The following is a 24383-nucleotide window of genomic DNA, read 5'->3' as shown; positions in this document are numbered from 1 at the left end:
CAGGCCCACTCAGACTGGTGCTGCTGAGGAAGCGAGGGAAAATGAAAGGAAGAAACAAGGTTTTGACTCCAGGCACTGAAGGCAACTGTCTTTTTTTTTTTTTCTGACACCCGAGTGGGAGTTGGCTGGGATCTGTCAGGCTTCAAGTTCTCACAGATTTGGTAAATATTTAGGATCTGACTCACCACTGAATCAGTCCTTTTATTTTTTTTTGACTCTGTTCAGAGAAACAGCTCTGCCGCTTAGATAACACCAACCCTCTGAGGTCCTCTCACTTTTGTATTTTAGCATTTCGTGGTCATGTATGCCTGTCCTCACAGTACTGCCTTCAGGATGGGAGATGCCATCAGCCCTGGCTGGCAGAGGGTCTCAGAGGCACAGTGGTCACAGGCACCTGAGTTCCCCTCTGAAATCCAAAACTGGCTGAAAGCTCCAGCCATCAGCTGGTGAGACCCCAGCTCCTTAGTGTATGGTGAATCACACACCAGCTCCTGATTCTGCCTGAGGGTCATTTAGTAGCTGCACTGCTTGTATTGCTATACCAGGGAGAGCTTCTGTGGAAATCAAGAAGAGCACAATTCCCCCCCAGAGACGACTGTGATCAATGTTTTGTATGTACAGACCTCTGCTTTCATTGCAGGTGGAAGACAGCATGATGGATGTGTATGATTTTGTGTACGAGGAGGTGAGGAGGAACACCTCCAGCTCCAGGAGGCACGAACTGACTGCCATCCATGAAGCAGTAAGTTGTCTTTCACCTGCAGGGGAAAACCTCGCCCTGGGGTATCTTCCTGAGGGTTTTGGCAGGCTGGGGCTGACATCTGTGCTCTCTCATGAATGCTGCAATGCCATTTTCCCTCAAGAACTGAGTCCTCCAGCCTACCATGGAGTCTGCTCCTCCCTTCCTATTCTTCCTTTCTCAGGTCTGACCAACCAGATTGTCAACAGGGAGAAAGGGTCACCTCTCTGAGCATCACTGTGGCACGAGATCTACAAAGCTTATGCCCTGCAGCTGCCATAGTATTTTCTGTCTCAGCAGCCCCTGTGACTTGCTCCCCATCTGTGGTACAAGAGTGTGGACATGTACCTGGTCAAGTAGAGAGGAGGGGCCAGGAATTCCATGTAGTCCAGAAGTAGTATTTGCATGTGGTTATTCCTATTTACCTTCAAGTTTGTGTCCGAGGAGTACCGGGACGTTCATGGCCTCTTACAGAGCTGGAGACTGCTATCAGGCTCCCAAAAACCACTACCCAGGATGCTGTTGGCATAGGGCACTTCTCTATGGCTCAGCCAGGTAGTCAGGGGTGGTTATCCAGAGCACAGGGAGGACACTTGCCCCCAAAGCCACGGGAGATGAGTGAGAATGTCCCCCACAGGGAGAAACTCCCAAGTCCCTGCTGAGTAAAGGACATGCCATTCCCTCACACAGCAGGGCTTGTTTGGAGAGTGAGTTCATGGCACACAGCAAGGCTGGATGGGGAGGTCAGCTCTGCTCAGCTGTTTCCAGACACCTCCCACACAACTCCCTGTATCCTTCTGTGTTTTCTTAAATCATCATAACAAGTACTTTTCAAAGCTGTTTCTATCTGTGGTTCTGAAAACACAGAAGAGGGCAAGTGTTCCTCTTTGGTGGTGGTGGCCCCCAGAGGCATGACCAGGCATGCAAGTGCTTGCTCTCAAGGTTGTGGAGCAGCATTCCCAGGGTCCCATTTGACAAGGAGAACCAGTTGACTGGCTTCACCAGTTGCTTATTTTAGTTGCCACCTGAATTGATGGAGAAGCAGTCTTTATACTCCTGGGTTTTTTTTTTTTTCCCTTCTGCCAAAGCTCCAAACTGTCCAGTGCACCCCAGCTTTAGGAAACCAGCTCCACAGTGGGTGTTGCTGGGGATACCCATAACAATCACTGGAAACATGAGTTCAGAATCATGAGCATCCCTGGGCTTTCCAGAGCATTAGTATGACCACAAGGGGAGGGCTTTTGCCCGGTCCCAGGCAGCAGTCCTGGAGGAGCACGGGCAGGTTTGAGTGCAGATCCACCCGCCTCCCCTGAATGTAGCCTGCATTGCTGCAGTTGTTGATTCCTACGTGCTTTGCTCCTTGCCACCCTGGGTGGGTATCCCTGCCTGGGGCAGCAGGGGCCCCTTGCCAGCACCTCCTGCTGCAGCAGCTGGTAGCAAGGGGAGAGAGCCCTGGGGAGCAGCTGGCAAACTTCTCCCTCTCTTCCAGTTCCTGTGCTGTGGGAAGCACTCTCCTTTTGGGGACACAAGCAATGTTGAGAACGAGATGTGCCCACCCAGCCAAGTGCACAATGAAGGACAGGTAAGGGAAAGGTTTCTCCTACACCAAAGTGGGGTTGTGCCTCTTTCTAGCTATCAAAACCTCACCAGTGCTAAAGTGTTAATGAGAATTGTGCTTTTTCATGGTTTGGGGTTGAAATGGTTTGGGATTTGTTTTGTTGGGGTTTTGTTGTTTCAATAACACTGGACACAGTATGGGGGTAGTGCCTGGGGTCCAGCACAGGCAGGACATCGACCTGGAGGAGCAAGTCCACCAATATAGTCAGAGGGATGGTGCATCCCTCCTATGAGGGATGGCTGAAAGGATTGCTTTTGTTCACCCTGGAAAAAAGACGGCGGGGAGGTGACCTAATTGTGTCCTGCTGGAAAAGGAGAGAGATGCAAGAAAGAATGAGAGGGACTTTTTGCACAAGGGTGTAATGACAGGGCAAGGGGGAACAATCTTGAAACTGACAGGAGTTTTAGATTAAATATTAGGAAAAAATTCTTTACTGTGAAGGTGGTGAGGTACTGGCACAGCTTGCCCAGAGAATTTATGAATTCCCCATCCCTGGCAGTCTTTAAGGCCAAGAGGGATGGAGCTCTGAGCAACCTGATCTAGGGAAAGGTGTCCCTGCCCATGGCTGGGGGGTTGGAACAGATGGGATCTTTAAAGTCCCTTCCAGCCCAAATCATTCCATGATTCTGTGAATTAGGAGGAAGGACCCTGGTTGATCAGCAGGTCTCAGGCCCACAGGTGCCATTTCCTTCGCTGCTCTAGAAAGCTTTCAAAATGCTTGTGTTTGCAGCCTGTCACTTGCCTGCAGCTTTCTGCTTATCTCCTGTGCTTGCAGAGAGCGTGAGATATCACAGACATGTATCAGAGCACAGAAAAACTGTTTGACTTTTCCACATGACACTAATTTCTGACACTTAAAATGTGTTCCAGTAACAGCAAATGTGGAATTTGATGTAATTCCTTTTTTCCTGAGGCATTAAATACGTATTAAAATGAGAAGCTGATGAATCAGGGTGATGATGCCCAGCAGTAGCTTCCTCAAGCACGCTTCATTGTGGCTCTTTCAAGTATCTCAGTGAGGCTGCTGGAGATGCCACCAGTATTAGACCGTTCTGTGCTGAAGCTACAACTTCATAGTCTCTCAGCAAATCTACTGCACGATCGTTTTTCTTCCACCAGTGTAGCTAAAGCCACCAGCATCAATATATGGTGTTTCTAGGAAAAACAAAACCACACTGCTGCAGTGATACAAACAGGCTGTCAGGTGAAGATGTCAAGTGCTAGCAGCACAGCTGATGCACAGGCACACGTCAGCTCACAGGGGCAGCGTTTCAAAGCACAGCCTCCAGGAATGTCACATCCCAGGGCCGAACTGGGCTCAAGGAGCAGGAAAGGAGAGCAGAACAAAGCTGGGCACTGTATGGGCGACTCATTCCTCCCACTTAGTGGTCTGTGTTTCCCTCGCTTGGGAGCCGAGGAAGCGAGTGGGAGGATGTGCTTTGTGTAACACAGGAAACCACAGGGTTTGGTGGCCACACTACATTCACTCCTGGCCGTGAGTGCTCTTTCCTCAGTCTGCAAACCCCTTCATCAAGGGCATGCTCTTGCATTTCTGAAATGGCTGTCTTGGCTAACACCTCGGGGATTTCTGTGGGGCCATTGGCATGCTTAAAGCTAATGTATATTAATGCTTGCAGCACCTCACAAAAATGAGCTGTTCATTAGTAACCTTGGGGAGTGCATTTGGCACCACGGTGTGCTCTGCTTTCCCATTTCCATTTCCTTCTTTCCATTATTCAGTGGGTGAAAAGAAAAAAGCTTTTGCATGACCACACTTAAGTACACATCCCCCACAGTCCAAAATGCATTGCACCAATAAATGTGTTGTAGCAACAGAAAAGTTATCACAGATGTTTGTCTTCCCAAGCTGCAGCAGCAGCAGAAAAAGGAAGAACTGCCCAGCTGAGCAATGCTGCACCCCTTTCTTGCCTCCTTTTCTCTCTGAGGCTGTGGAAGTGCTGTCATGGGGATAAAGCCCCCCAGCAAGCTGCTCCTGTGCTGCAAGGGGTGTTTGTTTCTCTCTTCCCAGGACTGCCTGCGAGAGATCCAGGACTTTCTGAAGAAGCACATGGACTTTGTCTTCTCGCTTCTGGGCATCGCCATTGGCTTCACGGTAATAGTGCCTGTCCTTTCACATTTTGGCTCTGAAAGGCAGGATCCAATGAGGAAAAAGCAAAATTAGCCCCCAGAGGCTAGGATTTTGGATGTTTTTGGATGCTGGCAGCAGAGAAACAAGCAGTGGTGGACTCTCCACCATGGAAACTGGGAAAAGATCAGGAATCTGGCCAGGCTGATAGGTGGAGGGGTTTTCCTGCAGGACTAGGCTCACTGCATGGTTTTCGTGCCCTAACGAGGCATGGCATCTGGGAGTGGGGAGGAGGAGGCAGCAGCAGCAGCATTTCATCCACCCAGGCTTGCCTGCATGACTTCTCATGAGTGAGGTCCATATCACCTGATGACATGAGTGAGAGGCCGTTTCACCTCGCCCGGGGCTTGTGGATTATGTAGGAAGCCAGCAGCAATGGCTGAAAAGGAGATGCAATAAAGCCTTCATATTTTAGGAAACTTGCTGCCTCCTAGATCAACCTGGGAAGTTGTTTGTGCAGCCAGAGCTGGAAGGTCTTGGAAGCTACTGAGCCCCAACAGTGGAGCTGGAGAGCTGTGCAGAAGGGGAAGGTCTCATCCTAGTCCTCGCTCATTAGTGAACCTGATGAGGTTCATCTTGGGCAGTGTGTGGGTAAATCACAGGCTCATAAGGAGCAGGCTGCAAAGAAGAGGGGAAGAGTGTGTTGTCTGGGCTCCCAGGTTCTGTCTTTGAAGGAGTAACATGCAGAGGAGGGGTGAAATCATCTTCAGATGGTGGCTCATGTAGAAAGGATCTGCAGTTAATTTTGGGGAGAACAAAAGAGAAAATGAAATGCTGTGAGAGAAGCATGTTTGTCAGTGGTGAGGGAGTTCAGGGGCTGCATGGGGATGGTCTCTTTGGAGATGGAGAGGGCCACTAATTAAAACCAGCCTTCTTGTTTGCCCACCCACTGCTTGGCAGAGGTGTATCACTGTACACAAGGACTCTGAACATGTGGTGGTGCACATCAGAAAACAGCATGTGCCAGGAGACTCCTTTCTCCACCGTGAAGGCTGGTTTGATCTGCTGTCATATCTCCATGCTGCTCCCCAGCTGGGATGACCTTTCTTGACTGAAAGTAATTTGAAGATTGTGCCTTGTATCCACCTTGGCACAATTATGGATTAGAAGATTCTTCTCCATCTAAATAAAACCCAGAGGAACAAATTATTTGTATTTAATACTGCTAGCAGTAAATTAGGAAAACCATCAGGCATTGATATGGAGCTGTAAATGTAAAGTCATGTGTGAATATTTGGTGTCACTTTCCAATTTTTCTCAAGTATAGGGAGAATTTTACTGCAGCTATATTCAGATAAAAGTAGGAGCACTTATAATAGATACACTTTTTTCACAGCTTGATGCTGTAGCCAGATAAGGCAGCTGTCTTTGAAGCCTGGGCTAGAGGAAATCTCGCTGCACGGTTCACTATTGTGATGGCAGGATGCAAGGGAAGCACGTAAAGAGGGCTATAGCTGCTCTGATGTCACTGTCCCTCAGCCAACAATGCACACACATCCCCAGATCAAGCTGCAAGCAAAGGCACTAGCACATTAGGGCATACTTGAGGAAAGAGCACATTGTTACAGGCCTCATTATCCTTCCCACAGCAGCCTTACCTTGGACATGTTGCCTTGGATGTGTTAATCCTGATGTGTGATACACGAGGCAGAGTATGACAATGGTGAGGAAATACACTGTCCTCTGCATTCATAACTGTTTGGGGTTGGTTTAGGGGTTTGTTTGTTTGTTTGGGATTTTTACTTCAAACAAGACATGAGTGTTGTGGTTTTTTCTCCCTATGGTACCTTTACAAAAGGATATTATTATGAGAGAGATATGTTTGTTTGTATTCCTGTCTGTGGCAGGAATTGAAATTTCCTGGTTTCATCTTATTTCTTGGTATTTTTAGGGCTAGGTTTGAGCTCTGCTGTGCTAATTCCAATCAGATGTTTTAACCATGTGTTGCTTTTGTTTTTTAACTCCCGTGTCAGAAATGGTGTTCACCACTTCACTGAAAACCAGCTCTCTTCAGAAAAATGTGACAACAGGCAATATTTATGACTGCTTATTTGCACAGATGGAGCATCATAATCAGTTACACACTTAATTGTATGCCTGTCTCATTTATTTCCTTTTAGGTTTATGGGATGATCCTAACTTCGTTCCTCTGGTTCTCCATCCACTTCAGCAGCAACCTGTACCGGAAAGGCAAATATATCCTACGGGAGAGGTAGAAACCTGATGCCTGGGCATCCCTACCAGGCAGAGCCAGCTCTTGGCACAGGAAGATGTCTGAAGTCACCCACAAAATGCCCTGGAAAGGTATTGCGTGGAGTCAGGTGGTGGGATGTGTGTCACACATTTCCCTTTCCTGCACTACTTCTGGGCTCAGAGATGCAGATTCCCTCGATGGGAGATGTACGGGCTGTGGCTCCACAAGGAGGACACAAAGAGTTCTTTACAACCAAATGGAGAGAAAAGCCCAGCAGAAATCACAGGATTAAACCAAACTTCTCTCGTGCTGTCATCTGAGTAGTTCCCTGTGACCCTCAAAAATGCAGTGTTTCTATGAGGATGGCTTTGGATCACAGCCCAGGATCAATGTTGCACTATCAGTAAATAAATGACAGGGAGTATGTCACCACTGATGGAAATGTGCTCTCCCAGCCTGGACACTTGCAATGATTAACTTTGGGCATGTTTCTGATCGTGCTGGGGTACATAGGCATCCAATGACTGTCAGCTAGTTTTCCCATTTTCAACCATTGCCAGATTTATAGAACTTTTGGTAGATATCAGGACAAAAAAGTCAGAAGAAAGTGAATGAACTTTGAAACAACTGACCAACAGAAGGACATATTTCTCTTTTATTCCTCCTTGCTAATGCAATACAACTTTTTTTTTTTTTTTTATTCTTAGGATTTAGTCAGCCTCCTAAATCTTGATGCCATACTGATTTCACCGGCGCTTGTTAAGCTGCACCTTGCATGTTGCGTCTAATTGTGGGCCCCTTAATTTAGGAAGGATGTTGAGATGCTCAAAAATCTCCAGGGAAGGGCCAGAAGGATGGTGAGGGGTCTAGAACACAAGCCTCTCTGTGAAGAGTGGCTGAGGGAGCTGAGGTTATTTAGCCTGGAAAAAAGGAGCCTTGGGGTGATCTTATTCCTCTCTACAACTCTCTGAAAGGAGTTTGTAGCCAGGTGGTGGTCAGTCTCTTCTTCCAGGCAACCAGTGACAGGATGAGAGGACACAGTCTTAAGCTGTGCCAGGGGAAGTTTAGGCTAGACATTAGAGACAAATTCTTCACAGAAAAAGTGATTGGGCACTGGAATGGGCTGCCCAGGGAGGTGGTGGAGTCACCATCCTTGGAGATGTTTAAAAAAAGATTGAATGTGGCACTCAGTGGCATGGTTTAGTTGATAAGGTGATGTTAGGTCATAGGTTGGACTTGGTGATCTCCAAGGTCTTTTCCAACCTGGATGATTGTGTGATTCTGTAACTTCCAGCCCAGCTCTATGTTTATCAGGCTTTCCTAACCCACTGTGCTCCTGTGGTAAAAGGACTTTGATATTACACACACAAACAGAGGTTTAAATCTATAAGAGAGCAGGACAGATCTCCAGCCAGGTTAAACAACATAATGTCCAACTCTATGTCCTTTTTACATCACCTTATCAATAATAAACAGAATTTGTAAAAGGCTGTCAGTCTAGCTGAAACAACAGCTCCCTGGCATGCTTTGCCCTCATGTTGAGGAGGCGGAGCTGCTTCTGAGCTGAAACCCATCATTGCAATATATGTAGCACCTGCTGTAGATTACACAGCTCTGTGAAATGTCTGTTGAGCCAGCAGCAGCTTTCATGCCTCCCATACATAGTGGCTTTTAGGCATGAAAAATGGTAAGTGGCAATTGTTTACTGAGATAAACATGGACAACCCTGTGCTGATGTTCAGTCCTGGCCCACAGGCAGGGGCTGCTGCATGTACAAGAACAGCAGTACACCCTGCAGCACCTGGCTGGCTTTTTAACCTGGGCTGAAAATACATTGCATTGGAAAGAGTTGTGTTGTGGAGGGCTGAGGGAGAGCTGTCACTTCTCATTCCATGCCTGTGGAACCAGCAGAGCTTCACTGTTGACTTCACTGGAAGCAAGAACTGTCCCAGTGTAATATTCAAGCTACTTCCTGGCAGCCACCAACACACCTCAGTCTGGCAGGGAACTGGGTGTCATATGCACTTCCCAGCATATGCACTTTCTAGGGGGGGGAGTATTCACTTGTATGTCTATATGTATCATCTATGTATCATCACATATATTGTCTCTTTCCAGAGATCAATCTCCCTGGTGAGCTCCAGCTGCTCCTGTCAGGCCACTGCTATTGTCATTCCTCAGGCAGCTGGCAGCTGATATGACTCATGGTTGCTTCAATAAAGATTAATTTCTTGCAGAAGGCCATCATTCCTCCTCTTTTTTGTGCTGTGCATGAAGCTGCCTGCATAGCTTGGGGTTTACATCATGGTGGGTGGACTCAGTACTTCTTTCGGTGCTGGGAAGAGATATTCCCCAGGCAGCTGGTGCTCGTTTGTCCCAGCAGTGTGCTGGAGGGAGAGGATGACATTGGTCCTTTGGGGGAAAAGGAGCAGCTCCTCAGCCAGTTGATGGGACAGCAGACAGGTACCTCTCAGGGAGCAATGCAGAGGCGGGAGAAGTGCTTAAGGACATGTTTAAGCTGTAACAAGCAGAGTATTTATATGGAAGAAATGTCTATGGTTTCAGCTTTTTAAGGATTAGGTAGAGGTCTCACACATTGCTCTGCATTGGCTGGTTAATTGCTGATACTCTACCATGTCAAAAAACATCACAGACAAATTGGTGGAGTCAATGTCATTGGTGTGGGTTACCTACTCAAGCCTCATCAACATTGTACTTGTTAAACATCTCTGTTAAAGCATCACCACCAGGACTGCTGAAGCTTTAGGTGCTCCACCTTCCCAGGTCAGTTTTTAATGTAGAGACATAGTTATAGACAGGACTAGCATATATATGATGAAGTTAGCTGCTTTTCTGCTCCTGAAAATTACAGAGGGATCTCATCACAGGGCAGCAGGAGCCCCTGCAGCTACACACAGCACAAGCTCTGGAAGAAGACTGTGTCCAGCCACTGTCAGTCCTGTGAGCTTTATTTCCATTTCACTGGCTGCTGGAGCTCCCCTGCAAGGAGCAGCACCTTCAACAAGGAGGTGACAGAGCCATGCCCAGTTGGACAGAGTCTTCTCCCAGAGTTTGTGTTGTGTGTGGCAGCAGGGGCTCCTGCCACCCTGCCATGAGATCCTGCTGTGATTTTCAGGAGCAGAAAAGCAGATACCTTCAGCTCCTTGATTTTTACAAACCCATTACAGAAATGTGCAGTGTTAACATTTTATTCGCAGTTGTAGAAGTGGCAGCACCGAGGGATGGCTGGATGGAACCTGCAGGGTGGGTGAGTGTTACACAGCGTTTTTACACCTCTGCCAACAAAAAATCCCTGTCCTACAATGAATGTTTTTGCACTTACTAGTCCCTAATTTTCTGCTGGCTAGGGGCAAATTACAGTTCTTGTGCAACCAGAGTAAAGCCCCAGGAACTTATTGATAAGTGGTGCTAAGATTTACACAGTGCTGAGAAGAGCATGAGCATTGGGGATGCAAGCCAGCAGCCAGACTAGGAAACACCTGCAGAGCAGCGAGCCTTCCTGGGGCTTGCTCTAGAGGAAGCTGTTTGTTATAAGCATGTCAACACTCACACTCTGCTAGGAAAGAAATCCTATTTATGTAGGCCTATATGGGAGAAAAAAAAAAAATAGAATTTTCAGACCAAAGGTACAAATATTTAGTTGTGAATTGGTTCCAGCTACTTGTCAGTTAAGTTTTGGCAATTATCAGTTATTTCCACTAAGGTCATCTGGGCATTTGCAGTCTGCTTCTCTCTGAGCATGTGTTAGCTTCTGCTCATGAGTTACCTTTTTCCTTTTACTTTAGACAACCCCCCGTCTCTATCTGAGGACACAAGAGGGACCAGTATATGGCCAGGTTTCTCTGGTCTGTGTGGCCACCTTTGGGACTACCTATAAGCCTGTTGGGCTGGGGTACATTGGCCCATGGCAGCAGCAAGCACCTTTTGTGCTGCTCTCCACCTTTCACTGTCCATGCACTGCTCTGCCAGCAGGGCCATTAAATTCCATCAAGGCCCTCCATGGGCTTACCATATGCTCATGGCTGGACTGACCTCAGCTTGCTTATGAGCCAGAGGAGCTTTCCCAGTGTCTGCTCTGATGGCAGTGCATGATGCTTAGAGCACTTGTGGATAGCACAGGTTAAATAATACAGTAACTCTCTACCGGGATTTGGTGGTGAGGAGAGTGAGAATCCTTCACCCTTATGGTGTGCTGCCTTGACTCCAAACTGGTTTGCTATTTCCTGCCCTTTTGGCCATGTGTTTGTGAGTTCCTACTGTCCTTGAAATACAACTTCCTCCTGCAACAACCCCTTCACTATGCAGCTTGGATTGAAGCCTGCAGCATGCTCCTAGAGAAGACACTGCTGAGCTTGTCCTTCCAAAGCCTTAGAAGATGGCAAATCTGGGTGGACCCTTGCAGTGCTGGAGTGTAAGGAAGCCAAATCCTGCCAAGGTAAAGCTGTGTTTATAAGCTGCCGACACACAGAATATTTTTGGAAGTAATAGTTGATAGACACATGTTTTTCTAACCAGGTGCAGAAATAATTCCTTTGTGGAAGCAGCTGGCTATAATTCTCCCCTAGAAATGCAGCCAGAGGTGGAAGATGCCCCACACAGATCTCGGCCAGCACAGCTGAAAGCAGGTGTGATCAGAAGCTGCTGTGAATACACAGATCACACACATCCTGCAACTTTCACATGAAGTGTCATTGCAGCTCTCTCTGTTAGTGAAACGCAGTTGGGGAGAAAAGTGATGTATTTCTTGACTATGTAGTTTCTCTCCTGGGAGAACAAGCAACTGTCAGCAAGAATCAAAACTGTCCACTGAAAGATGTAACAATGTGTGTGACAGTGGGAAAGAGCCTCAGAGTGAAGAGGGAGAGCTCTGGAGAAGGCTTGGAGGCTGTTTTGGGAAACACAGGTCATATGTGTTTTGCAGCTTTTGGCTGGAGCTGTTAAACCCATGACTGACTGCAAGCCTGCTGCTGAACCCACTCCACTCCCCACCATGCCATCCCTCTCACCCCCAGCACAAAACTACTGCTACCTTCATCCCCTGGCATTTGAGGGTCCATCAAACAGACTTATACCTGGAGGCAAACTGCATAGCTACTCCTGCCAGGAGGGTCAAGGGGGGAAAATTGCACCGCTTTACCTGGAAGTATACCACCTGGTATGTGGTGTTTGTTCAGCTTGCAAGGAAGTGGCACATCATGGGAGAAATAAGTTCAGACTAGCCTGGAGATGCCCACCAACAGCTAAAGCCCTGCTGTCTTCTAGTTGCTATTCCCTTGGACTCAAGCAAGCAAAGAAGAAAGGTCCTTCCCAGGATTTCTTGCCAGGAAGATGCATATCCCTGTGTTGCTCACCCTGGAGTCACTGGAATTCAGCTAGCTGGGTTGTGTTTATATTATCCCAAGACAGAATCCCCCCAGTCTCCCCTCAGCATCACTATGTGCTATTGTCTAGCCCCTGTGTACAGCAGGGACGTGCTTGGTTTCTTTTTAGCCCTGTTACATCAGCAATAAACTATTCCAGTCTTTATTCACCTACTAATGAATTATACATTGATTATACAATAAGAGCTCTCTGCATTGATGGGCTGGGCTATTGCTTTCCCACATAGCACCTCCCAAAGCACAGCTCAGCCCAGCTGTGGCCCAGCCTTCTCTGATGCCCTGAGAAAAATTAATGTTCACTTTCTGGGCTCGTGAGCTGAGAAAAGAGAGTGCCTGCTTGGATGGGAAGCCTGCTTGGGTTGTCTCTCCCTCGTCTGGAGCTCCAGCAGGAGCTGATGCTGTCCTTCCCCCCCACTTATATAACCTGACCTATCACCATAGATACATTGATATAAATATTTAAAGATGGCAGAGAGACAGGCCAGGCAGATGGGAACCATTTGTTGAGTTTATTAGAAACAGAAACTTCAAGCTCAGCTACAGGTCTCTGCTTGCTGCATCCCTCTCCCCTGAGGCTGCAAGGCAAGTGCAACCCCCCACATTGTCACAGTGCTTCAACTCAGCTTGCAGAGATGAGCATGGGGATTTTTGGATAAACTGGTACCATCCACTCCTTCTAGGGCACAGAAAAGTTATTCTGAAAATGTCCATTTAGACATGGGGATTAGATTTCTCATGCTGTTTTTTTCTACTCAAAATGAAGGTATTGGCTGGCTCCCCAGGGGTGTAGATGGGTCTCTCCTGAGGTGTTGGAGCTCCATAGGCCATAGGCCAGTACATACACTGCAGTTTGCCTTTGCTCAAGTCTCTTCCTTGAAAAGCAGCATTGTGGGGTGTTGGGTGCTGCCAAAGAAGTTACCCCTGTGTGCTCTGGGACTATTAGCCTCCCACAGAACAACTTTCTGAGTTTCTTATCATGCATCTCCAAAATGTCCTATTTAAAGATCTTTGGTGATGCTGCTATTTGTTTGTTTGTTTTTGTTTTTAATACCACCAGAGCTAAATTGGAAATTCAGGCTCTTCCTGTTGTATTTTGCAACAAAAATAAGAAGTAGTGGTTAAAAGCTATCTAGGACCTCACCAGCAAGATGATGTGTGTTTTTTTCCTGTGGCATATCCGTCAGTTTTGAGCTGGCTGAGGAGGTCAGGGGGATTGCTATGCAAAGCCAAAGCTTGCAGCCAGGGTATGACATCAGCTGTGGTACCCAGTGGATAAGGGATTCCCATCTGCTCTCCCAAATCTCCTGGAGACCCTGGTCAGTAGGTGTTTAGAGCCTGCCTTGATGGTAATCAATTCACATCCTGGTTGCCAGCTCTTCAGGCCTGTGTGAGAGCCGGGGAGGATGTGTGTCTGTCCTCTCCCCTCATCCCCCTCCCTCACTTTTTATAAAGCAAAAGGGTTTTTAAGGGGAAGCTGCTGGAAAGCAGGTGGGCATCTCTCTGGGATAATCAGGCTCAAAGTCCCAGGGGTTGGGTTTGCTGAGTCCCCCTGGTAATGGATGTTCTGCTAAACTTGGACTGGGAGGCAGCATCTGCTCTAACAGACCCTGGTGAGTCATACCCAGAGGTGCCAAAACCCACAGGCATGACACTGGCTTTTGTAAACAGGTTCACAAAAAACCCCAACAACCCAAGCCAAACAGGCAGAAAAAAACACTGCAAGTGCCTCCACTCTCAATTGCTCCACTCTGCCTGCAAACCCAGTTGCAGAAGCACTTTCAAATAGCTGCTTAGGGATGGGTTTATTTTTTTTAATTTGGGGTTTGGGGGCTTTAGTAAAAAACATTTTTAGAGCTTATTTTTTTTTTCTGTTTCAGGGATGAAAGGCTTGGGGGGAGGTAGGTAGCTTCTTCACAGCCCTGCCTGCAGCTGGCTGCTCTGTGAATGACTGCACGCCCTGAGCACTCGAACCAGCTTTTCCTCCTGAAGAGGGAAGTCATCAGCCCTATTCATAGCACTCACACTCAGTACTGGCATGTGACACCCAGACACGAACTGTATTTTTGCAAATTAGCTTTACTTATTAATAAAGACCTGGTAAAGCCACTGAGAGGCTTGGAAAGATAGTTGTGGTACTTCATGGGCTGTACAGCAAGTAATGCAGTGTGAGAAATGAGTATACGAAACATGAGAAATGAGTACACAACACCTGAAATCACACACAGTCCTGGGAAACAGTATATGTTATCTTGTCACTGTGCTTTGGTGATGGCATCTTTCTTAGTGTACCTAAAGGCCAAAGGTTGCAAATATACCCAGCTGAGCTGCTTGAAATAACAACAAGGAAAGACAAAGCTTGAAATACTTTTCCACTTCCAACTTTTGGAGAAGACTTTGTTGGCATGGCCAGTTTAAGCCCAGTAGGCTTTAGGCTGTAACTGGGAGCTTCTGGTTGATGGTGAGACTGTGCCCCTGCTGCCCCTGCCACAGCTGTCCCTGAGCAACACGTGCTCCAACAAAACCTGAAGGAAGGTCCTAGAAACAGAACTCTGTTGGCTCCAAACCAAATTGTTGCCTAATGCATTTTTTGGAGGATAAAAAAGGGTTTATTTCTTGTTTTCCATTTTCCTTCACTACTCAACATAGGAGGAAAAAGGGCAGAAAGCAAGAAAAGAAAAGCCATGGGGTGGGGGTGGGGGAAACAACATGCAAAAAAAGCAGCCCTAAGCTCCCTGGAAGCAGTATCAACGCCAGCCTTGTGCCAGTGATTGCAGCTGGGGTTGCTTGCTCTCCAGTGCACAAAAGTTGATTTGAGAGTCATTTTCCCTTCTAGGTGGTGGGGCTGCTGCTGCTGAAGGCCTCACTGCTTCTGGTTCCTTCCTCTCCCACTCACAGACTCTCCAAGCAGCATCTCAGAGATTTTCTGGGAACAGCTGCCTAACTGCACAAGAGGCTTCTTACATATAAGTGCATGTTCATATATTCTCCTGTTTTTAACCTCCACTTTTGTTTTTTCCCTTGGGTAGGGGGGATTGTTGTACTACTTATAGCTGTAAAGAACAGAGGTGCAGAAAAGAAGATGTTGTAGGGTGCTGTGATGTGGCATGTGAGCAGCTTTGGGATCCTGCTGTTATTACTTGGATTGATGAGCAGGAGGCACACAGGATTACAGCTATTGCCGTAACCAGATGGGTCATGCTGATAATTCAGGACAGCAGTTACATGCATAAATAGCCTGGTGAACCTCCGGCTTTGTTGGTAAGTCTGGGTGAGTGAATGTGGCTTAGAGACAAAGGGGTTATGAATCCATGGCAAGCCCACAATCGGGGACATACTCAGCATGAGTAATTAGGGAACGGGGCCAACTTCTATTCATTCCTGGTCCCCGCTGCCATGTCGTGCATAGGCGGTTACTGAGGGGCACAGAAAGTTTTGGTGAGCATGACAGAGCCCTGGACCAACTCATCCCTGAGGGTAATGGGATGATTTTGGAGAAAGCTGACTTGATTTCAACATACGGTTGTAGGAAATGTGTGACAGCTAAGAGCTCACTCCTGACTATTGGATGCATGGCTGGGAAGACTCTATCAGAGTGTGAAAATACTTGGCTCAGAAGCTGCGCCCTGAAATCCTTCACTGGCAGGAAGTGCCCAGGCAGGAAGAGGGCAGGTTTCCACATACGACGCTGTGGGCTGCAGCCAGGTTCATATTTAGCTCGGTGAGGTGCCAACCTCGGCTGGAGCTGCTCACTGATGCCTTTTCCAGCTGTCCCCCTCTGCTCTGGTTGTGTCACTTACTACCCTGCCCCTGGAGAGGTGAATGAGCTTCCTGGAACGGTAACGTGGGGTGAGAAAAATTTGTATTTCTAAGGATGAGCGAGTGGGTCAAAGTGGATCTCAGCCAAAAGCTTGGGAAATTTCATCATGTTTCTACTGTGTAGCTTTGAGAGGGGAGGGGGTTAACTAAAATTCCCAAGCCTATTGATATGTGTGACCCTTTTTTCTTTACTTTTTTTGGGGAAAAAGAGGAAAAAAGGAAAAGAAGAGTTACAGGAAGGAAATGGAAACAGTGGGGAAGGAAAAAAAGAAATGAAAAAAAAAGAAGAAAAAAGAGGGGATCTGGTGGGCAGCTCTGAAGCCCCCCTGATGCTCTTGTTACCCAGTAACCAAGGGAAAACATCTTGAGTGGTTCTACTTGATGCAATTGCTTGCAGTACCAAAGCCACTAGCTTAGACAAAAAGTGTTCAGCAGAGCAGATTTAGAGATAAAACTAGAAGGGGAAATGAGGAAATACTCTGAATTTCAAACTGATAGTTTTAACACAAAAGCCCTTTGCTCTTACTTTTTGAAGGGGGAGGGGGAATCCCCTCATGAATGCACCCTCAAACTTTTCTGTATAGAAATACAAAACCTCCTGCAACCTATTCACAGAGGTTTCTCCCTGCACCCCCGGATGACGTTTAGGAGGTGGCAGTGAGATTTAAGGGATGGTGCTCAGGTCTGGGCGGCAGCGCTCCTAAAGCTTCCCAACACCTGGCCCGTGGCTCCTACCTGTGTGTAGGAAACTTTGTTGTGAGCTGCTCCCAGAGAGCAAGAAGAAGGGGAAAACAAAGAAATAAATAAGAACACATATAAAAAAGAGGAAAAAAGAAAAATGGGGGGAAGAGATGAGAAAAAAAATGCGTGAAGATGTAAGAAAGAGGAGGAAAAAAGAAAAAGGGAGGAAAGGAGAAAAGGAAGATGGGGAAAGGAAGAATTAAGTAAGAGGGAAAGAAGGGAAGAGAAAATTCAAAAGAGGAAGGAAAAAAAATTAAAAAGGTGGATAATAGAAAAAATGGGGGGGAAGCAAAAAGGAAAAGAGGAGTTAGGAAAAAATAGGAAATAGGAAAAGTGGGGAAGAAAAAGGAAAAAAAAAAAAAAAAGAAGGGAGAAAGCACAAGAAAGGGGCAAGCAGCCGAGCCCCAGTTTGGGGAAGGCGAGGGGGGCTACATGTGGCAGCCCCCAGCCCTGGGGCGTGTCCGGGGCGTGTCCGGGGCGTGTCCGGGAGGCGTTTCCGGGGCGGGGCTCGGGGGCGGGGAGCGGGGCGGGTTTTCTGCTGCAGCCGCCGCCCCGCTCGAGCAGGCAGCACAGATTTGGGAAAGCCGTCGCCATGGGAGTGGAAGGCTGCACGAAGTGCATCAAATACCTCCTTTTCGTCTTCAACTTCATCTTCTGGGTGAGCGCAGGGGTGCGGGGAGTGGGGGCTGAGTCCCCCAGCCTTTAAATAAGAGGACTGCAATATGGCTCGTCTGCCTGAGCCTGGGTTTAGCCTCCTTCTTGCCCCCCAGCATTGAGATTTGTTGTCTGGGATGTGCCTTGGGGACTGCATCTTTTTTGGTTTTTTTTTGAGGACAGAGGGGCTGATTATACTTTGCTTTTTTATTTCAGTGCATGCGTATGTATGTAATTGTACGTGTATATCTATTTATGTCTGTTTTTTAAATAGATATGCAGAGAGGGAGGTAGAAGACCTTTCGGATGCTCGCGTCCAGCCGCTGCGGATGTTTATGGGCGGAAAGGCGGGGGGCAGAGCCGGGGGGGGCTCCCGCAGCCCCTCTCGCTGTGGGTCTGCGCTGGGGAAAGCGGCGCTCCCCGGCCGGCAGGGAAGGAGGGAGGGATGCAGGGATGCTGCCAGGCGGAGGGAGAGGAGGAGGGAAGGGGAGGGGAGGCGCCGGCCCTGCCGCCCGCCGCAGAGGAGGGGGCGTTCGGCAGACCCGGGCGACCTGGGGCTGGCCCCGCGCCCCCCGCCCCGCAGCTGGCGGCAGAGCCGGGACCGGCCGCCCTGGCCCCGCGCCGGGGACCGCTGCCCCCGCCGCCCGGGGAGTTATTTTAGGATGCAAATTCTATCCAGGCTGCCTTTCTTGAGAAAGTTTCTCGTGAAATAATCCGTCCAGACGTGCGGCTAATTTAGCAAAAAGCGGCGTATCCCGGTTTCCCTGCAAACCGGGTTTGTCCCGGTTAGAAACAGCCTCCGGCAGCCCGAGGTTGGCTGGCAAGAGTCCCTCTCTCCCTGCTCCTGCGCTCGGGGGCAGCGAGATATGCCCGAGCAGGCTGCTGTTTTCGTGTTTTAAATACTCTGGTTTCCGTTCCACGGAGTGCTTTTTTGTCTTGGGAGTGAGTCCAGCCCCACCCTGCCAGGCAAGGCACCGCTTGGATGCCCCTTCTCCAATGCCCTGTGCCCCTTGTCGGACATCCCGCTCTGTTGTCGAGCATTTATTGTTTTGGTTTTTTTTCTCAATGCTTGCTTACAGCAGCAAGAGGGGCTGGAGAAGTGGGAAGGGGCCCGATGGCTTCCAGAGCAATCCCTGCTTTGGCACCTGGAGTTGCGCTGCCTGGCTGGAGCCTCTGCCTGCTGGCTCCTCCCTGGGGGTGCCTGGGGCAGCTCTTTGGCGTCCCCAGCCTTGGGAGGGGTCGGGCTTAACCCAGTGGGTGCTCACTTGAGGCCTGTTCGCCTTGTTTCTGGGTGTAATACTGACCGGGGGACATGACAAGCTCTGGTAACAACGGCGTTAATTGATACCTGATGTGTGGCCAGCTGCGTGAATGAAGGACAGTTCTGGGGTGGTTTTTTTTAACCTTTTCCTCCACCCTTAAAATGGCCGGATGGAGGCGGGTACGGTTGTCTGTGAAATGTTGTTCCTTCCGAGTTATCGTGCTTATCCCAGGTTTTTTTCTTGCCTTCTGCTCCCGATTTCCTGCCATTCTTGTTGAAGAAGCTGCCGGCTGTGCTTGCGAGGGAGGAGGAAGGGTCTCCTGGGTGGTAGGAAGGATGCTGGGGGATCCGCACTTCTCAGCGAGACCAGTTGTTCGCCTCAAAGTCTTGCAAAAGAGCTGATCCTTTATAAATGGGCATTTTTCTTGCAAGAGGAATTGACAATCTGTATAATTTCCCCGTTGCGACTTTCTGGTGCCTTGCCCTGCCCTTTTGAAGGGTGCTCCCCGTCAGTGGGGGTAGATGCTTCAGTTCCTCTCCAGGAGAGATGTCTGTGAGCTGGGACCCACTGGCTCCCCAAAACAGCTCCCAGGGCTGGACTTGCTAGTCCCCTCACACTGCCTCCTGTGCAGGCTGGGAGCCTGGACTTCATTAGAACTAACAATGCTTTCTGCGAGGCTGGCCAGCTGAATGGTGGTTGAATACCAGATCCTGGCGTTTACAAGCCTTTTGTGTTGTTTTTTAAAGTAGTAGTTGAGGGGAATTTTAGGTTTACCACAAAGGCAGGTTAGCTGGGGAGGGATACTGTGGTTAACAGCAAAGTGCGATGGTCCTTTTCACCAGGTGGCATTTTAAGGTCAGAATACGGTGCTGGGCACCCTTGCTGCAGGCAGGCTGTGTTGGGAAACCACCTCTGACCGCAGGGAGGTGTGAGACAGGGCACCTGCAGCCCTTTAGTCCTGCCAGCCGGTTGTTAGGCGAGGGCTGATGGGCTCCCCGTGTTTATTTGCTTATGATTTGCCTTGTGCGCAGCTGACGCTGGGTGCTATTGATGAAAACAAACCAGAGGCAGAGCCCAAAGTTTGGCAGGCGCCATGCTGTGCTGCACAGGAGCTTGCTCTAGTGCCCAAGAGGAAGAAGGAAGTAATTCTCAGCCTTAGTTATTCTGATAACTTTTTTATGTAGCCCTGCTATCCTGCTGCAGTGTAAATAAACTAACACCCCTCTGGCTTCCTCCCCCTGCCTTCCCCTGGCGGCACAGGGGGAATTTCACAAGACAGCTGTGTTGAGAAAGGAAAAGGTGACCCTGCTGCCAGCTCCTCATTGATTGTATGTTTCAGTTTTATTTTATATTTTGAGGTATTTGGGATTGCTTTTCCTTTGTGCATGCATTCTTGAAGAAGATTCCAAGATTGTGCTTGGTCCAAGATGGCTCTTGATGGAGCAGTGGATGCTGCGTGGACCAGATGTACAAACGAGTGCCTGTCCCAGGAGAGAGGGCCCCCACGTGTTTCACAGTGGCACCCACCTACTAAAGTAATAGAGGAGGCTATGGTCAGCACCTGGGGGCTTCACCTGGTTAGCAAAACACAGGGCTGGAAAGACAAAAGTTTTTCTGTGCTGCCAAGATCTCCTGAAACCTTGGGGTGTCTGGTGGTGAGTGGATGCTCTGCACTGTGAGAGGGAGCAGTAGCTCTGGGCAGTTTGGCTGGTGTGATGGGCAGCCCGAGCAGGGCTGGGCATCTGGCAGGTGGAGCTGCTTCTCCATCCCATCCCTAGAAGGTGGCTGGGCTTTGACTGCTCTCCTGAATTTTCCAAACCCGACAGCAAAGCTCAGTGTGTGGGGCTGAACTGACCACCGCTGCAAAGAGTCCCTGGGGAGGCCAAAGGAAGCCAGCGAGCTATTTTAAAATATAATTAAACATAACCAAGGAGGAATTGACTTGCTTGGAGAAGGATCGCTCAAGCTTATTAGCTAATACAGCCCATGGCAGCTTTCCAGGTCGAGAGCACCACTGGCTGCCCTAGCAGAGAGAGAGGTGTCTAATTAAAAGGAAGAGCTTGCTCCTAATGCCATTTTCCAGGCACTGTCTAGCTCTTCTGTGTGTTGAGGGGGTGTCGTATAGTCTGGGTGCAAAGGGAAGGAAGGGCAGCAACAGAGGGAAGGTGGAAGTGAGAGTCTGTCTTGACAGGGGTGGCTGAAAGGGAAGAGGCAGAGGAGCTGCCTGTTTCCTTGTGCAACACCGGAAGATCTGTTAACTGTCCCCTGGAGTGTGCAAAGCCTGCACAGAGGTACCTGGTGTTGGTGATGCGAGGTGACACTGTGGGGAGGTGGCAGCTCTCTCTGGAGGCTGCCCTATGACCCTCCCATGGTGGTGAGGAGGCCGGCTCTGTGCCACTGCTCACAGCTTTAAATGAAGAATGGGAGATCTCATGGTTCCTGTAGCTCTGAAACACGGGACTAACAAAGTAGCACATCATTTTGTTGGGTGCAGGCGGGGGCTGAGCACTGCTCCAGAAGCACTGGTGGTAGTGCCTGGCTGGTTGTGCTGCTGGTCTTCCTGGGAATTGCAGAGAGCCTGGCGAGTAGCAAGGACCTCATGCTGGCCCAGCATCTTCTTGCACAGATTTTGTGTGGTATCCTGGGACAACGTACAGGCCAGCAAATTTCCATGTGTGTTTGACCCTGCAGCTACTTAATACCCATCTTTGAAGGGCAAAGGAGAGGTTTCCTTAGCAGGCTCAGTGCCTACACTCAAGTTATGTTGCTGATGTCTCTCTGAAATGTTTTAGAGCACTCTGTCAAGTGAACACAGTCTTTCCATCACCTGCAAAACCTCTTCTGAAGTCTCTGTGTGCAGAAGGTTTCTCGAAGAGATGGGTGCACCCTGCCCTATGGGGGTACCCGACTGCACTTAATGGGGGGGCTGCAGCTGAAAGGAGGAGCACTGCTGGCTGGAATGGGGATTGCTCTGTTTTCCTCACGTTATTCTCCTACCAGCCACTGTAATACTTCTGCAAGAGCATTAACAGTGAGAAACACTTTGATCCTGCACTGTGGAAGTGCCTTTCACTGTACTAATAAGAAGGGAAAGCAGTTGTATCACTGTTGTAGTTAAATGCTTATGGATGGGGCCAAATTAATTTTAAAGCAGTATCTCAAATTGTTTTCTTCTCTGCTGAGGGCAGTTAAACCCTGGGAAGTGCTACTTCTGTCTGCAGCAGGGATCAGGCTGGGGCAGGCTGGGAGCAGCCTGTGGGCACGATGCTCCCCATCATAGGATTTTGGTGCTGGATTCCCATTCTCCTCCCATCCATCAAGCTTTATTTGGCCTCTGGCATGCTGCTCCTCCGGGACTGTTCCTCTGGAGCTTGTTTTGAAAAGCTCTGCAGTGTTGTAGGGCTGGTAACTATAGGCACCAGTGGAGAATTTGCTCTGGCTGGCAGCTCTATTAATAGCCGTGCTGGAAGGTGTGCTGCTGGGAGCAGAGCAGGGCTGCAGGCTGCTCTCCTCCTCCTGCCTGCAGGGCTTGGTGCTCTTCCCAAGTGCCTTTCCTGCAATTCCTGGGCAGGCCTTGCCTGCAAACTTTCAGGCTGACCTTTAGTGGCCGTGGAGCAGCATGGATGTTGAAGGCAGCAGAAGTGCCTTGCTTGTGCTGTCACAGGGTCCTATCTGCTGCTCCTGCCTGTGAGTGCCCCTGCCGGGATAACCTTTTGTTGTGTGCCTGTCAAACTGCAACTCTGTGTCTTATTGAAGTCCTTTCCCCTGCTTACAGCCTCCCAAGGGGCTCCAGGGCATCCCACAGCCCACTGACATGCAGCACAGCAGTGACCTCCAGCACATCTCACCTTGAAATTTCAAGTGACTTTTTGGTGTGAAGACTTGACATTGTAGCATGGAAATGGTCTCAGCATTGAACCCAAGTTCCCAGGTTCCTGGGCCACCATTCACCTGTCAGCCCTTTGCTGCACCCCAGGCCCTTTCAGCAGTTCCATGAGGTGCAGCTGTTGCAGTGGAAAAGAAATTATTTTTCTGCTTTCCAGGAGGCCAGGTGCAGGCTGTGGGAAGGTGTGGTGCTACCTGGGCACATTCCATGTGTCCCTCTTTTGTCTGCCTCCGTCCTCAGGCTGGTAGTGCAGGACCTGTAATGTGCTAGCACAGATCTTGCAAGGGCTTGTACTGCCCTTCCAAAGGTAGTTTCCATCAAGTGATGAGTCTCTATCTCCCTGCTTTTTCTCTACTCATGCGCTTCACCTAGAGACCCACAGATTACCTGGAAGCAAAGCATTCAACACCAAATTAGCAGTTCATTCCTGGCCGTATGAAGGGCTTCTTGCATGGGAAGGTATTTCCATCTTGGCTAGCCACTTTGCTTTTCTACATCCTGGTTCCCCACACCTGAAAGGAAGAGGATTCACTGTTACTCCATCTCAGCTGCTTTGCAGGTTGTGCTGGAGAGGAGCCATGGGGAGCCCTGGTTGGGCTTCTGGGGTGGGGTCTGGGTGCTGCCCTCACCAAGGGCTCTGCTTCCAGGTGGTGTAAGGGAAATTGCAGACCTCTGCAGCATGAGAAAATTCTACAGTTATCTCTGTTTAAAATCTCCAGTCATCTACCTTAATAATAAACCAGCTCAAGTTCATTAAGCTTTCTGGCAGCATCCTGCTTCTTGTTAGTAGCTGTGGTATTTCCCAGGCATCATCGCGTGTGTTCTGCTGGCAGCATTTTTCCAGCAAGGGGAGAGCCTCTCCCGGCCCTTGGGCTCTCACAGGTTGGGAAGCATGACCTGGAGGCAGGACCAGCTGTGGCAGTGGGAAGTGGCACTGCTGAAATAGAGCATGGTGAAACTGCTGGCAGCTCCACTTTCCTCCTTGGCTGACTTGAGCCACAGGATGTCTGCCTGCTTTGCTTTGGCATGCCCGGCAAGCCGCCCCATAGCCAGAACTTCTTTCTTCTCCTCCTCCCTTCCAGGAACTCTGTTTCAGAGAAAGGTGGAAGGAAGGGAGCAGGAGGAAAAAGACTGGGGGCAGTGGAAGGGACTGGGGAGGTGATGCACATCCTGGCATATGTGAGTTTTGAGGAGCAACAGGTTAAGGTGGGGGCAGCTCAGAAGTGGGGTACATGACCTTAAAAGGGGAAGGGGGTCATTCCTTGCACCCTAAATTCATAAGAATGTCTTGTGGAGAGGAGTGACTAAGCTGTGAAAAATGGGTTTGTTCTGTTGCCCCACAGCTGGATCTGGAAATTTTAGAGTGAACAGCATGTCCATTGGTGAGGCTCTGTCTGGGAAGGAGCCTCACTATGTGCACCATGGATTGGGCAGCAAACCAGGACTGCACACCTGCTTTCATCATAGTGCTCATCTGGTGATACCTCCTCATGTGGGATACCATCGCATCACCTCTTGGGGACACAGGGTCTGCCTTTTCCTGCCCATAGGCAGCATTCGATGGGAACTTTCCCTGCTGTGTCAAGCAGGAACAGCATTCCTGAAAAAGCAAGTCTTGAGCAGGCAGGATCCAGCTGGAAAAGTCTAGCTGTCTGTGGAAGAAGCAATAAATCTCTGGAAGCTGGAAAATAGCAGTAAAGAGGAAACGTCGGAGCCTGCAGCACCACCTCTGCTGTGCCAGGAAGCCGCTCAGGGCGTGAGCTCTGGGGCCAGCCCCATCCTGGGGAGTACCACTGATGTGCCTTCTTTGAGTGCCATGGTGCTGGCAGCAGAACAGCAGGCTGGGCAGCTTGGCTTTTGGAAAGCAGGTCAAAGTCCGACAAACTGCTGGCATTGCTGAAGTTGCAGCTTTCAGATTACTGCAG

The 24383-nt window shown here is 49.1% G+C and overlaps 2 protein-coding genes across 5 annotated transcripts in view; both read left to right on the top strand.

Annotated features, from left to right (window-relative positions):
• The window catches only part of TSPAN32 (tetraspanin 32), a 31004-nt gene extending 22153 nt beyond the window's left edge, over positions 1–8851 (top strand). The window contains exons 5-8 of one of the 4 annotated variants that reach the window (XM_005522336.3): positions 641–742; positions 2229–2321; positions 4387–4470; positions 6624–8851. In XM_005522336.3, coding sequence (XP_005522393.2) covers positions 641–742; positions 2229–2321; positions 4387–4470; positions 6624–6719 — 375 coding nt within the window. In that variant the 3' untranslated portion in view covers positions 6720–8851. Of the gene's footprint in view, positions 1–640; positions 743–2228; positions 2322–4386; positions 4471–4918; positions 6036–6623 lie in introns of those variants that run through there. The other 3 variants (XM_088057800.1, XM_088057801.1, XM_088057802.1) reach the window with 3 other exon arrangements.
• An 8335-nt stretch (positions 8852–17186) lies between these two features.
• The window catches only part of CD81 (CD81 molecule), a 33214-nt gene continuing 26017 nt past the window's right edge, over positions 17187–24383 (top strand). The window contains exon 1 of the mRNA XM_005522335.3: positions 17187–17314. Within this exon, the coding sequence (XP_005522392.1) occupies positions 17249–17314 (66 nt within the window). The 5' untranslated portion in view covers positions 17187–17248. The remainder of the gene's footprint in view (positions 17315–24383) is intronic.

The sequence above is a fragment of the Pseudopodoces humilis genome, chromosome 7 (assembly GCF_049639895.1).
Source record: "Pseudopodoces humilis isolate 2021_Gansu_Grassland_sample_001 chromosome 7, ASM4963989v1, whole genome shotgun sequence".
Taxonomy (NCBI): Eukaryota; Metazoa; Chordata; class Aves; order Passeriformes; family Paridae; genus Pseudopodoces; species Pseudopodoces humilis.
Note: the sequence above shows the minus strand (reverse complement) of the source record. Positions and strands in the feature narration are given on the sequence as shown.